At 37.7% G+C, this 14,887-nt stretch overlaps 1 protein-coding gene across 1 annotated transcript; it reads right to left on the bottom strand.

The window, feature by feature from the left end:
• Window positions 1–12,669: 12,669 nt before the first annotated feature.
• On the bottom strand, window positions 12,670–13,518 carry LOC145677130 (uncharacterized). Its single transcript, XM_081747776.1, has one exon. It carries the CDS (start codon window positions 13,516–13,518, stop codon window positions 12,670–12,672), a length of 849 nt encoding a protein of 282 aa, XP_081603902.1.
• Between the last annotated feature and the right edge of the window lie 1,369 nt (window positions 13,519–14,887).

Here is a 14,887-nt window from a genome sequence, read left to right on the forward strand (position 1 = left end):
TAGAGAAATAGATTACTCTTACGTTATTTCTTAGCAGGGAACATCTAACATTTTCACGGAAGACAGTGTCTGTTTATGGATATTGCCATTTCCACGTTTATTTAAGATTGCTAGCAATACCTGGTTTCCATAGTAATGGAGCAAGTTGTAGGGATTTTAGAGTGAGAGCCTTATTTGAAACGTGAACAAGGAGGATCCTTGTTTACGAGGCTCAAATACTTTTTTTTTTTTTTTTTTTTACCACAGTCTGACTGCATTCAACTGAGTGCGAAGTTAGAGTACTGGACTCAGTATTCGGTGCGAGAACTTGACGACTGTTTTTGTAGAAACTTAACCTCAAACGAAGATTCTGCTGAAGGCGCTTCACTTCCCTGGTGAGAGGAATTTTCTTATATTCAGCCAACTCAATCCTATAAGTAACAGAATTAGCCGTTTTGATGGAGAGTCTGTTTATAGACCATTTCATGTTTAGGACTTTAGGCCAGACAGCTTTCTGATTAATGAAATTGTCTTTAAGATATTGAGGGAGAAAGATGTAAGAAAACCCATTTTCTGCTCTCTCATGATTAAAGCAAAACTTAGCTGCGTTAAAGAAAATCGGTTTGAAGTTATTGTTTTATGAAGGCTTAAGTAGGCGACTTCACTCCGGACTGAAAAGTTGGTCTGTTATTTCATGACAGTTAACTTAAAGAAACTCTTCTCAAATCAGAGTACCATTCGTAAGCACCAAAATATTCTGTATGGACTGTAGAAATGCTTTATTTATCAAAGTTTCCCTAAACGTGTGGTGTATACTGCTCTGTGCTTGTTAATTACCCTACACAAACTTACCGGGCCGTTCAATTTTTTACAGGTAAAGAAGCACTATCAAATATCATTGGGCGGCTCCCACCTTATTACAGATGTCGGGCGTCGTAGGCTGGGCAGAGTGGTAAAACAGGACAGGCAGCGAACTGTGCCGGAATAAACATCACACTTTAATGCTGGGCAAAGTACAAGTGTGTCTGAACACACAGTGCACCGAACACTCCCAACGATGGGCCTCCGCAACTGACGACCCACCATGTGCAAATGTTCACAAAACGACATCGACAACTACGACTGAAATAAAAACGTGACCATCGCCACTGGACCTTGGTGCAGTGGCAGAGCGTTGCATTGTCTGATGAATCCCGATACCTTCTTCATCATGACGATGGGAGGGTGCGAATCCGTCGTGTTGCAAGGAAATAACTCCTTGACACCTGTACTGTGGGACGGAGACAAGCTGGCGGCGGCATAATTATTATCTGGGAAACATTCACGTGAGCATCCATGTGTCTAGTGGAGCTTGAGCAAGGCACCATGACGCCGAGGTGTATCGCACACTGCTTGCAGACTACGTACAACCCTTCATGACGACTATGTTTCCCAACGGTAATAGCATTTTTTGACAAGATAATGCACCATGTCACAAGGCCAGGAGTGTAATGGAGTGATTCGAGGAACATAGGGGAATGTTCCAAGTGATGTGCTGTCCCCCCAACTCGCCGGATCTGAACCCAATCGAACGCATCTTGGATGTGATTGAACGTGACGTTAGAGCGCATCATCCCCTCCCCGGAATTTCGGTAATTAGGTGAAATGTGTGTGCACATCTGGTCCAACTCTCTCCAGCGACCTACCAAGGATAATTGTGTGCATGCCAAGGCGAGTCGCCGTTGTTATCCGTGCCAAAGGTGGACATACTGACAATTGGGTAGATAGTCATAATATTCTGGCTGATGTGTGCGTATATTTTTTAACTCGTATATTTTGTCTGGACTCGAATTTCGAGACGTCTGGTCTCGAATTCGAGTTGAGTCGAGACAGAACATATCGAGTCGAGACAGGAACATATTTTCGAGTCGAGACATTTTCTTGAGACGAGTCGAGACAGGCTTAAATCTCGACTCGTGCGCATCCCTTTTTCTCTAGAAAGAATAATGCGATTCTTATGAAACTTAGAGGGTTTACTAAGCATAAATCAAGCTATCATACAATACAATTTGTGTGTTTATATACCGAAGGGTACCCGAGCTATGTGGCGGTATTTTGGTTACTACACACTGGATACATTCCGCTACTTTACTATTAAAATGTAGGCAGGTGAGTGAGTGATAGTATAGTGCTTTTGTACCGGTACTTATTTTGACTTTAGTGGTTAGGAACTATACCGTCATAATAGCCTACGAAAGAACACTAATACGCCTTGCACTATTGTTTACTTTGCGGGTCCCCCCAGCTACATCCCGCTCTAATCTACCATGCAATAATACCGTCTTTATTGCATACCGGACCCGCGCACAGATACACCTAGAGGCACCCACAAACTAACCTGTCACAACCATCACTTCCAACCTACTAAACCCAGAATTCGAGGACCAGAATGTGCTTGTGTAACCCACTGTAAGAGTATAATATTAAGCTATATTTACAACGTTGTCACTACGTTTTAAATTACACGTATGAACGGAGCTTAGAATTACTCGCTTGCTTAAAGTGTTTTGTTTTCATTCTTACAGGAACTCAAAGAAACACAAAGATATCATGCATAACTAGGAATTTATATATATATATATATATATATATATATATATATATATATATATATATATATATATATATATATATATATATATATATATATATATATATATATATATATATATGTTTTAATTAGACATCACTAAACACTTATGGCAATTATTTGTATTTTAATCGTACGATTTTATATTTAATTGAGGCTCTTTAGAACAACGCGCGGTTGCCGTTCGCGTAAATTTCTCTTTAGAGGGAAAAACCCTTTCAACACTAACTTATCTGAATGAAAAAGTTTTTGTCTATCCTCTTCTCACCAGGTTGCACTATTTCAATGTTTTGCTTCTATTTAAGACATTTCTTTTTTGTTATAATTTACTTGTTTAAAGTTATCAATAATTTTCTTAACTCACAAATTAAATAAATCGAAGCACTAAGTCATTCTTGTACTTATACGTTTGGCATCTTCTTGTAGAATGCATGCACTGTTGCCAGTGCCTTCTTAGAAAGGTGCTCCCAGCCACCAACATAACACAATGGATAACGTAATAGTTAAAAATAGCCATGAAGCACTGTGGTTACGAATGCAGAGGGAATAAATTTTATGACCATATTTGTAGAAGCGAAAGGATTTTCTGCATCGCAAAGACGCACCCATACATATACACTTTGGTCTGTTTGCGAAAAGAAATTTCTCAGAGCTGCCTTTGTACGAGGTTTACTTAGAAAGTTAAATTTTTTTAACTAATAATAAATGAGTAATCCTTTAATGTTATAGCTACAGGTACAAAAATTGTAAAAAAAAAAAAAAAAAAATCTCTCTGTCACGGGGAAACTGAGGGTGATGGAGAAAAACTGATTGCAGATTCGAATTCTACGTGAAAAGTTCTATTAGAATCAGGTATTTTAATTTCTGTGCCAAAATCTTGTTGATTAGCGAATTACCAAAAACGTCTACGTTAAGTTACATAGAAATATTTACCACGAGGCTTAAAAACAAATTATCATGATAAATCACACTTTTTTTCTTTCTATTAAAAAGGTAGGTGTCTAAGTTGGTTTGACAGTCTTGTAGGGGGCAAATGGATTCGTTTCTAAACTCTTTAGTTCTTTACAAAAACGGATATTGGTTCTGGAATTTTATAGTATACTCTTTCACCCTTTATCAGCAAATTAGGTACTTGAAGTATATTTAAAACTTGATCGAATGAGACATAAGATCTGTTCTTTTCATCAAAACAAAAATTTGTACAACTGTTGTTCATGCATTTCAGATTTGTTACTCTAATATCCCCATCTTTTTCTACATCACTTTCTGACACACGTACATACCGATATTTAATTCTATTTCTGAAAGAACCACAATCAAATTTCACTAGGAAAAATACACCTGCTCTAATATTGCCCATTCTGAGCTCTACAGTTGGAGGGTTGGAATATCATTATGAACATCGTCTTCAAAGATATATTCTGAATTAATGTCGGTCTCTCACTTGATGAAAATATCATTCTGCATCATGGCACTCTTTTCGCTTTGCTTGAACCAATCTAACTTGAATTATCTTGTTCTTCCTCACATTTTAGTGTTTTCCTCTTCTGAGTTGCCAACAACGAGACAATGCGGAATGAGTTTCGCCAAAGGAACGTTAGAGGAAAAGAGTTAATCTTTTAACTGGCCTATAACGCTGCATCCTCACTTTATTTTTCAGTCTCACCTTGTTCCTATATTCCTAAGTCTATATTTTCTAGCCCTTTCAGCGCCACTCATTACTTTTGTTGATGGACTCACGTCAGTTCATAACTGACAATATTACTTGGAACAGTGTTACTTGTCTCTGAATCCATATTACTTACTTAAAAAAACTCACACTAAAACAAATCCTCACTATGAAGTAACAATCAATCATACCAAATAACCAGAAACCAAATGTTTCCCTTCAATTCACTTTCCCGCATTTCACTGACAATGGCAACGTTCAAACGACTCAACGTTTGGTAGGTAGCAAGAAGATCGAGCAGCTCAACAGTTGTACAGGGATGCGCACGAGTAGAGTCGAGTCGAGATTTAAGCCTGTCTTGACTCGTCTAGAGAAAATGTTGTTTCGACTCGAAAATATATTTCTGTCTCGACTCGACTCGAATTCGAGTCGAGACGTCTCGAAATTCGAATCGAGACAAAATATACGAGTTAAAATATACGCACACATCAGCCAGACCATTATGAATACCTACCTAATTGTCAGTATGTCGACCTTTGGCACGGATAACAACGGCAACACGTCTAGGCATGCACGCAATGATCCTTGGTAGGTCGCTGGAGAGTGTTGACACCATATGCACACACACGACACCTAATTCCCGTAAATTCCGTGAAGGGGGGCGATGCGCTCTGACGTCATGTTCAATCACATCCCAGATGTGTTCGATTGGGTTCACATCCGGCGAGTTGGGGGGATAGCACATCACTTGGAACTCTCTCCTGCGCTTCTCGAACCACTCCATCACACTCCTGGCTTTGTGACATGGTGCATTATCTTGTCAAAAAATGCTATTACCGTTGGGAAACATGGTCGTCATGAAGGGATGTATGTAGTCTTCAAGTAGTGTGCGATACGCCTCGGCCGTCGTGGTGCCTTGCTCGAGCTCCACCAGACACATGGATGCTGACGTGAATGTTCTCCAGATAATAATTAAGTCGCCGCCAGCTTGTCTCCGCTCCGCAGTACAGGTGTCAAGGAGCTGTTCCCTTGGTATACGACGGATTCGCACCCTACCATCGTCATGATGAAGAAGTTATCGGGATTCATCAGACAATGCAACGCTCTGCTACTATGCCAAGGTCCAATGGCGATGGTCACGTGTTCATTTCAGTCGTAGTTGTCGATATCGGGGTGTTAACATTCGCACATGAATGGGACGTCGGCTGCGGAGGCCCATTGTTAGGAGTGTTCGGTGCACTGTGTGTTCAGACTAGTGTTGTGAAGGCCTGGGAGAAAACGGAAATTTTGGGTAAAAAAAGAGTTTCTTACGGTTTTCCCGAACCTGAAAAAAAAAACGGAAAATTTGGGAAAAATTGAAATTTTCGAATATTTTATTATATTATTCTTTCAAAGTTAAAACTATTTTGTATTTACTAGTTTGGAGTTAAGATAATTGAGTACTTATGTTTCTCGTATTGGAATAGGGAAATTTTGTGCACAACTCATCCAAACACTTCAAAGTTAGCACCGTGATAGAACGGAATTATGGCTACAAAAGAAACTAAAATATAATCCTAGTTAGCATAATTAGAATAGACACATTAAAATTATCTTGATCAATCTTATGAAATTCCTCTTGATGGCAGGGAAGTGTTAAAATAACGGGGCCAGAATCATTATAGTTAATATGTTAAATCAAACATGTATTTTATAGAGATGCCTTCCTTGTTCTATGTAAAAAGTCCGGAAATTTTGAATCTATTAGATAAAAATCATTTGTCCGGAAATATTAGCAAAAACAGGAAAATATAGTTTAAAAGTATTTCTTGGCCTGGTGCTAGTCATCTTACTTGCTGTAACATGTCTGCAGCATATACAGTAGGAAGTCGAAAATCCGAACTAATTGGGACCACAGGTAGTTCGGATTTTCGAAAATGACCAAGAAAATGCGATTTAGGCTTACACATACTGTATGGTATGTTCTTCTATCGATACAGTGGTTATTCAGTACATACAGTAATTACAATACCGTACAAAAAGCTACTTACATTTAATGTTTCTGAAGAACCTGCTCATACACTAAATTACACTGATCTTGTAAGTCGCACTTAAAACTTACAGGCCTAAGAGAAAATAAAAAATAAAAATATGTGTGACAAACAATTACGTATGAATGAACTTTTGTAAAAACACTGACTTCACACAACGTCGACGAACACACTATTGTTTGTTTATCGCTAGCGTTATGTTAAGACAAAATGTAAAAAGCTTCTAAGGACCGCGTTGGGATTTTTTACGTTTGGATTGTCGACTTCCTACTGTATATACAATCTATTTCGCTAACTGAAAAATCTTAAAGCAACAAGTTTTAATTCTACTTTTTAGTTTTCTGATTTCTGGTAAAATCCCTCTTTATTCTTTGTATATTTTTCGAATAACTCAAAAAGAGAGATGATCTTATTTACATATACACACATATACCGCACAAGTGAATAAATTTGAGCAGCGGGAAATATATAGGTTGAGTATGTGAAACTTCCGTTCGTTATTATTACAGACTAGCAGAATACACGTTTTTCGCACGGGGAGAATACGTTTCATTTTGGACATAAAGGGCACCAAAACTCTCACCAATGAACTTATGGAGCCCCAAAACTATGAATTCGACATTAATATCGGTAATTTTGAATTATATTCACACGTCACCATTCCCCCTTAGAGAACTAATGGTACTGAATTTGGATTTAAACGGCCCTAAGTGTCACTGTTCATCTCAGCTACCCCCAAAACTATCGATTCGACACTACTATCTATCATTTTCCCCTCTCCCCTTCCTTCAAGTTGCACCTTTAAAGTGAAATAATGAAAACCATCTCGAACCTCATCTATGTTGAAAATTTTATCGAGATCGGTAAAATTTCCAAAAATGTTGAAGCCATTAATAAAAATAATTTGTTGGGAAATATTAGCAAAAACCGGAAAATATAATTTAAAAACTATTTCTTCGTCTCATGCTAGTAATCTTACTTGCTGTATCATGTTTGCAGCATTATACAATGCATTTTGCTAACAGGAAAAATACTTAAAGTAACAGGTTTTAATTTTACTTTTTAGTTTTCGGATTTCTGGTAAAAATCCTCCCTCGTTATTATTTGTATGTTTTTCGAATAACTCAAAAAGAAATATGATCTTATTTATACATACACACATATACCGCACAAGTGAGTAAGTTTGAGTAGCGAGAAATATATTAAAGGGTTGAAAATGTGAAACTTTCCTAATATCTTGTACGGGAAGAATATGTTTCATTTTGGACATAAAGGGCACCAAAACTGTCACCAATGAACTTATCGAGCCCCAAAACTATGAATTCGACACTAATGTCGGTAATTTTCAATTACTTTCACCTGTTCCCGTCCCCTCTTAAGAGTACTTACGGGACTGAAGTTGTGGATTTAAACGGCATCTTCTGTTCATCTCAGGAACCCCGAAAAGTATGGATTCGACAGCCATTTTCGATCATGTATATATCTATATCTTTCTCTCTCTCTCTCTCTCTCTCTCTCTCTCTCTCTATATATATATATATATATATATATATATATAGTTTTTTAATAATAGATGCCGGTACACTGGACCTCACGTTCACAATGGTTAAAAAGTTGGTTCCATACCTTTCAAGGTAATATAATAATAATAATAATAATAATAATAATAATAATAATAATAATAATAATAATAATAAGCACAAATAGCTTTCAATGTTCAGACTTCAAATCCTATAATTTTGAGTAGAACAGCATTTTCATAAAAGATAATTGAAATATAAGCACGTACGCAGGGATTTTTTCGGAAGGAAAAATGAAATGAAATCTTTAAGTTTTACTTCCCACGGATATGCTGGTTAGGCTAAACGAGATGGTGATAATGAGAAATGAATGTAATGGTGGAATGAAGAAAGTGGAAGGAAACGGGAGAATCCCGAGAAAACTCACGAGCGCGGTTTTTGTCCTCTACAAAGTCTACACGGCGCTAGCTGGGATCGAACTAGGGACCCCAAGCACCGGAGGTGAACACTCTACCACTGAGACACCGCGACCCCTATTTATTTCGGAAGGGTTAAAGGTATTCTGGGGGGTTAAAGTTCAATTTGAGGATAAATTATATTAAAATGTGTAAACCTGCCCCTAGAATTAGACTAAATTTGCACAAAAATTAGGATTTCGGGTGGTCTGGACCACTAATTCAACCCCCTGCGTTCGCCCGTGTTGAAATATCTAAGTGTATAGCCTATTCCACTCAGCAACGTATATTACGAAAAGACAGCATAATATTCTAAAACATGGTTCGTAGGATAAACAATGTACTCACATGGTCCTTGGCAATTTTAAAATAGCGACTATATTTTTTGTCACATCTGGAGATAACTACTCGACGTTCCTCTACGCACTACACACTTATACGGAAGTTTAAGATTCTATTAACATTTTCATAATTCGAAAATTTTACAGCTTTCTTGTCTGACACACCACGCAACAAATCACACGACCAACTAAATGAAAGATACTTCATTGCTGAAAATTCATCCCACGACGTTTTAGTGTCCCCGAAACCCAAGCCGCTTGCAAAATGTTCAGATTCACAGGATTTCTTGAGCCTCTGTGGTCGAAACTTCAATAATTTCCACCTGAAATTGAGCACAAACTCGAGAGCGCGACGAGTTGAAGTTGCTTCTTAATGCGGAAAAAAAGAGAGAAAAAACTAAGATTTTTGACAGAAAGCTTGGTTTACTAAATTGCTTTTCTCAACGTGTCCGCAAGTAACAGAAAGTGAGCGGGCTTCAATATCCAAAGAAGTTTCTGCCAAAGCATACAAAAGAAACAATAGCACAATAGTTTCGATAACATCTGTGTGGTCCTTCGGTAGGCTAAATATTCAGTAAGAAGCTCAATCCTAAATTGTAACATTGGTAGGAGGAAAGGGTAGTTTGGACTGCACCAGCTGTCGAAACAAAAGACTCGTAGCCGGCTTGTATAGATAATTGAATAAACATTTTCTAGTATTTCTGGATCTTGAATGCACATTTCCATTTACTGAATGCATTTGTGGAACAGATAGAGAGTGTCTGACTTTTGCTCACCGTCCAATTTTGCCTTGTTGCTTTATTTATATCAGGAATTCAATCTTCAACTTTCCATCTCTAATGGCCATTGCATTAGCGACAGACAAATTTGTTGTGTCATTAGTTTTTTCAGAAAAAAATATCTGGTCGGTTCAGAGCCTTTATGGTTTATATTACCGTGCAAAAATGGAATAAACAAAGGGAAACGCGAGGACATACCAGCGAAGCAAAGATCCCTGAATATTATTAACTGGCTTCAAGAAAGAACAAAGATTCGCAGCTCTTTCTCCTGAAACTAAGAAGGAAAACGAAAACAAACAAAAAAAGCCTCTGATTTCAATAAACCTATACATTTACTACACTGAGAAAAATTCGTTCTCCAGACAGAGGTATATTGTACAAATATACGGAATACTCTTGCTTACTATAAAAATCAGTACGGAGCATACGTTATCCGTATGCTATATAAGCACTGCCCTTAGATGTTAAATCATACCGTTGCAGGATGTCTGACATCTAACAGTTTTCCGTATATCACATGCATATACTCATCTTATTGTGTATTCCATCAATAGATGTGCAGTTCGGCAAATTGTTTGAACTTCCCCTGCTGGATTTTACAGCAGTATCCCTTCCTCCCTCCAACCCTCTTTTGACCGCATGTGCGGGGTTGCAATGTCTCAAAACCCACTGTGTCTCTGTCTCTCACTCTCTCTCCCAATACAATGGCTAATGTGAAACAGATGTCAGCCAATGTAAGAATAAGAAAGCTAATCTTGGGAACAGGCATTTCTGTTAAAAAGGAAAGTAATGGAAATCTGTAATTTTTTAGTATATGATGGGAATAACTTGTGAAGAACAGATTTATCTGCTTACATGAGTCAGGCACGTAGCCAAGGGGTGGGTCCGGGGGGTCCGGACCCCCCCCTTCGAGACCAGACATAAAAAAATAAGGAACGACGAAACAAAAAGAAACAAGAAATAGGAAGAATCAGCGTTAAAAATAAAGATAAAATAAAAATAAATTTTTATCATCGCTTCCCTGTACTATCAAACATGTTATTTCAGAAACGGTTTTCTACTGCTCCTTTAACTTGTCATTTGGTACAGACAGTAATTGACGGAATAATAAAAACAAAAAAGTTATGTGGAAAGCAAGTCCTGTTAACATTTGATTCAACAGAGAAAGGAACGCAGATATAAAATATTTTACAAAACATTATTGGATACGTACTTTTTTTTTAAATAGTTGAGGTCATAGTGAAAGGAAAATTGTCGTATTTGGATGAACAGAAGAAGGAACGTAGATATTGTAATTTTTTAAAAACATATTTTTATAAATATTCTTTTATTCGAGATTTCTTCATAGTTTGTTACTAAAATACTTACTAACATGCATGGGCGCATTGTTGTATTTATAAATATAGGGCCTACAATATATTGGCATATTTGAATGCACTTTGTCTTAAAATCCTCATATATGCCTTCTGAATCTGAATGGACCCCGAAATTTACAGAGAAATCGGCGCCCTTGCTAATATGTCCTAATTTTAAAGTCTTAACAAACCAATATATGTTGCTAGTAAAATAGTTTAAATTGATCAATCCCCTGGTGTGATAACCACAATATTTCATATCAAACTCCCCCCCCCCCATCACGAAATCCTGACTAAACGAACCAATATATGTTACCAGTAAAATAGTTTAGAATAATAGAACTCTGGTGTGATAACCACAGTGTTTCATGTCTCGGACCCCCCCTATTACGAAATCCTGGCTACGTGCCTGCATGAGTACCAGCAGTTGTTAATTTGTAATAATCACCCCTGGTTATACAGGGATCGTCTCACCACCTCTTTCATCATCGTTCACTTTCATAACCATCTATCTTCATTAGGCTTCCTTTGAATAGTGTGGAACGTTAAACTGAACATTTCATTTCAATAGGTACGATAAGAAACTGGGAGAATTCCGAGAAAACCCACAAGGACGATATTCGTTCACCACAAAATGGCATGGCTTGGGATTGAACCAAGGATACCCGGAACCTAAAATGAGCGCTCTACCACTTTTTATATTTTAAAGTTAACTGACTTATCACGCGTATGTATACCAAAAGCGCTCGCGCTAGCCACATACCAGGGGGGGAGGCTAACTACCGAGCCACCGCACCCCCTCCAATTAAAGAACAAGAGTAACAGAAACAGAAAAAGAAAATCTAAAACTACTAGCGCCCCTCGGGAAAGCCCGCGCTATTGAGAGAGTGAAGCATCAACCATCTGTCTACATGCTTCTCCTACATGCTGTTAGTAGTCTATAGTATCTGTCGGTGGGGAGTGTGTATGCCGCGGCTTCCATCTTTATCGAAAGACATCACTCGCGAATCTGAAAATGTATAGATAGAAGAAAGGAGGGTAAACAAGATGATAGGAAAGCGCGAGAAGAGTTTTTAACTTTACGCTTTGATAGAGGGGCAAAAACCTGGGCTACCAGGAAAAGACCCCTTAATCGGTCATGCTACATGCTTAGATGATTTACATGGCAAAACCACACTGGAAGGGGTGGTAAAAATCCATGTAAACGAGTCTGTAATATTAAGTTAATAAAGCTGTTTATCTTCAAAACCTAACATTTAATCTGGCTTGCAAATCTGTGTTGTCTGTAATAGGGAAGTGTTTTGTTAGTGAGAATCTGTTATTTTTTTTTTAAGGCATGCAATTGCTTCTTCTTGGTCCATAGGCTCGCCCGGTCGTCATCATTGATTCCTGAAAAGAGAGACTTGAGCATCTGCTGTATTAGTGGTATCAGCTATTACTTAGATTCGCCAATTTTGTAGATATAGAATAATTAATATAAATGACAAGTTTCAGTGAATACTATAAAGAAGTGTGAAAATTTACTATTCATACAGGACTTTCAATATAATAATAATAATAATAATAATAATAATAATAATAATATAGTGACTTCAGATATTTGATACTTTCAAAGTAAATTAAATTTGAATTCAATCAACATTGAACTAACTTACCTGACTACAGATTATGTTCCGTCCTCTTCTTCAGTTTCCACGTCATTGTCGGAAGAATCCATCTGAATAATAAATGTACTGTCGTCGGACTGCTGGTCATGTGTAAGGTAGCTATTTTCGATTGTCTTTATATGTTCAATACACTTCTTCCACACATTTGGGCTTATCAATTCAACACACTCTCTTAACACTTTGCAAACACTTGCACTTAATGATGGTGTTTCATTTTTCTTCCTAACGTCTCTCTTGAGCTTTGATCAAATCAATTCGATCGGGTTAAGACAGCAATGATAAGGCGGAAGTCTTAAAACGTAATGACCATAGTCGCGCGCGATATTATCAATTACATAGGCTTTACTTATATTCGCCTGTTTAATTTTATCCAAGAGGACCGCCTTTATCGGGAGAGGGTCGGGTACTGGGATATTGTTGACATGCATATAATGAACAATGTCTTTTACATTCATTGACATTGTCGGCGTCTTCAGTTTTAGGCGTGAGTGATATGCAGCATTATCTAAAACAATCACACACTTTTCATTTCTTGGCAAATTAGCCATAAGGGTATCTGAGAACCATTTCTCAAATACCGCAGAATTCATGTCGTCGTGACTGTCAGCCATTGCATCGCCAATATTTTTCGCTGACAAAAACAAACAGTTTTTTACCCACCCGTCATCACTGCCGGCATGCAATACCATTAGTCTTTTGCCCCTAGATACGGGAGCATTTAGGGTACAAGCGCACGAACCATCATCCCAACCCTTTCTTGAAACGTCGTGGGTATCGTACCAAGTTTCATCTAAATATATTACTTTTCTACCCTGACTGCGGAACTGCCTTAACTTGCTCAGATATGTGTATCGCCAAGCAACGATCCTACTTGATTCCATTATCACCCTCCTCTTATTAAGAGTCTGGTATTTGAAACCTAAACGTTTCAAAAGTCGATACAATGTGGTGCGTCCATACGGAAAGTCACATATTTCACGAAGATGACTCACAATTTCGTCTAAAGTAGGTGCCCTGCCCTTACTGTAGAACTTATAAATTTCTCGGCGGACTAAATCGCACGTAAAATTATCAATTTTTGAGAAGCTTGTCATCTTAGTTCCACATTTCTTCGGTGTTTTTGGGGTTCCCCTATCTACAATTTTTCTCACGGTATTCCTTCCCAGTTTCACTGCACGGTCCCCTCCCAAGTTTGTTTTTCACTACATAGTCATATGCACTTAAAACAAGTTTCTGGCTTTGTTTACTAAGTACTCCAGTGAACTTCTTTTCTTCTTGTGACGTAGACAATTTTTCATTACTCACTCCACTCGGTCCAGCAACACATTCCATTTCACGCTCACTATCACTCGCGTTATTAATTACATTAATAAAATTATTGTCTTGGTTGTTAATCTGATCATCTTGCTGCATGTTATTTACAAGTTCATTCGCTGAACTTTGCTCCCAGGGCCTCCACATCTTGTTATAATCGAATATAATATACAGTGTTTATATATAAGAAAACTATATATGTTGAACAGAAATCTTCTAAACACTGACTGAAAGGACAGCGGTTGGAACTGTGGCAACTAAGCACTCCACGTGGACCTGACGAGCGGTTGTCAAATGCAGGAAATGAAGGTTCTGGTTGGCCATTTAGTTATCGGGGGTGTTTTCCACAAGTTCTCGCGGACGATGACTTATTTATGGCACTAGCCCCCACACATAGAAGGCGGCATCCTTTATATACAAACTGCACATGTATTGATGGAATAGAGAATACCTTCGTCAGCTATATGCTATATACGTCCATTTGTATGTGAGATCCTGACCGCCTACATTGTTTCATACAGAAAGTACGTATAGATGGAACACTTATACAGAAAGTATTATAAAACATTCGTTTTCAGTTATACGTCTGCTGTACGTTAAGTCTAAAAACTACAGGAATTACACATGTAACCTACCTTTTTAAGTACGTCAGCTACATTTTTTCTCAGTGCATTTGGTATTTTATTAAAGTTTCTTGTCAACCCATTTTTAAGACAGAAAAGGAAATATTCCGCTACCATTAAAATATGCCGTACCGTTGCGTACCGACAAAAAATCGATATATATATATATATATATATATATATATATATATATATATATATATATATATATATATATATATATATAAACTTCTCCCTTCCGCCAGATTTAAACGGCCGGAAGTGTCACTGTTCATCTTAGCGACCCCGAAAACTATTGATTCGACACTAATATCGGTCATTTTCAATAATTTTTATATATCTATCTCCTCCCTCCTCCAAGTTGTGGGGCTGAATTTTGATTTAAATGGCATTGTCCATTTCAGTGACCCCGAAAATTGTGGATTCGACACTAATATGCCGTCTCTCCCCGTCTCTCAAAATGATAAAATCCATCCTGAACGTCATCTACGTTGAAACTTTTATCGAGGTCGGTCTGATGATTCAA

Source organism: Thermobia domestica, unplaced genomic scaffold (assembly GCF_964235325.1).
Source record: "Thermobia domestica unplaced genomic scaffold, izTheDome1.hap1.1 HAP1_SCAFFOLD_641, whole genome shotgun sequence".
NCBI lineage: Eukaryota > Metazoa > Arthropoda > Insecta > Zygentoma > Lepismatidae > Thermobia > Thermobia domestica.

Coding starts and splice junctions, on each gene's coding strand:
- LOC145677130 (XM_081747776.1), bottom strand. CDS start 13,518: ATGACAAGCTTCTCAAAAATTGATAATTTTACGTGCGATTTAGTCCGC.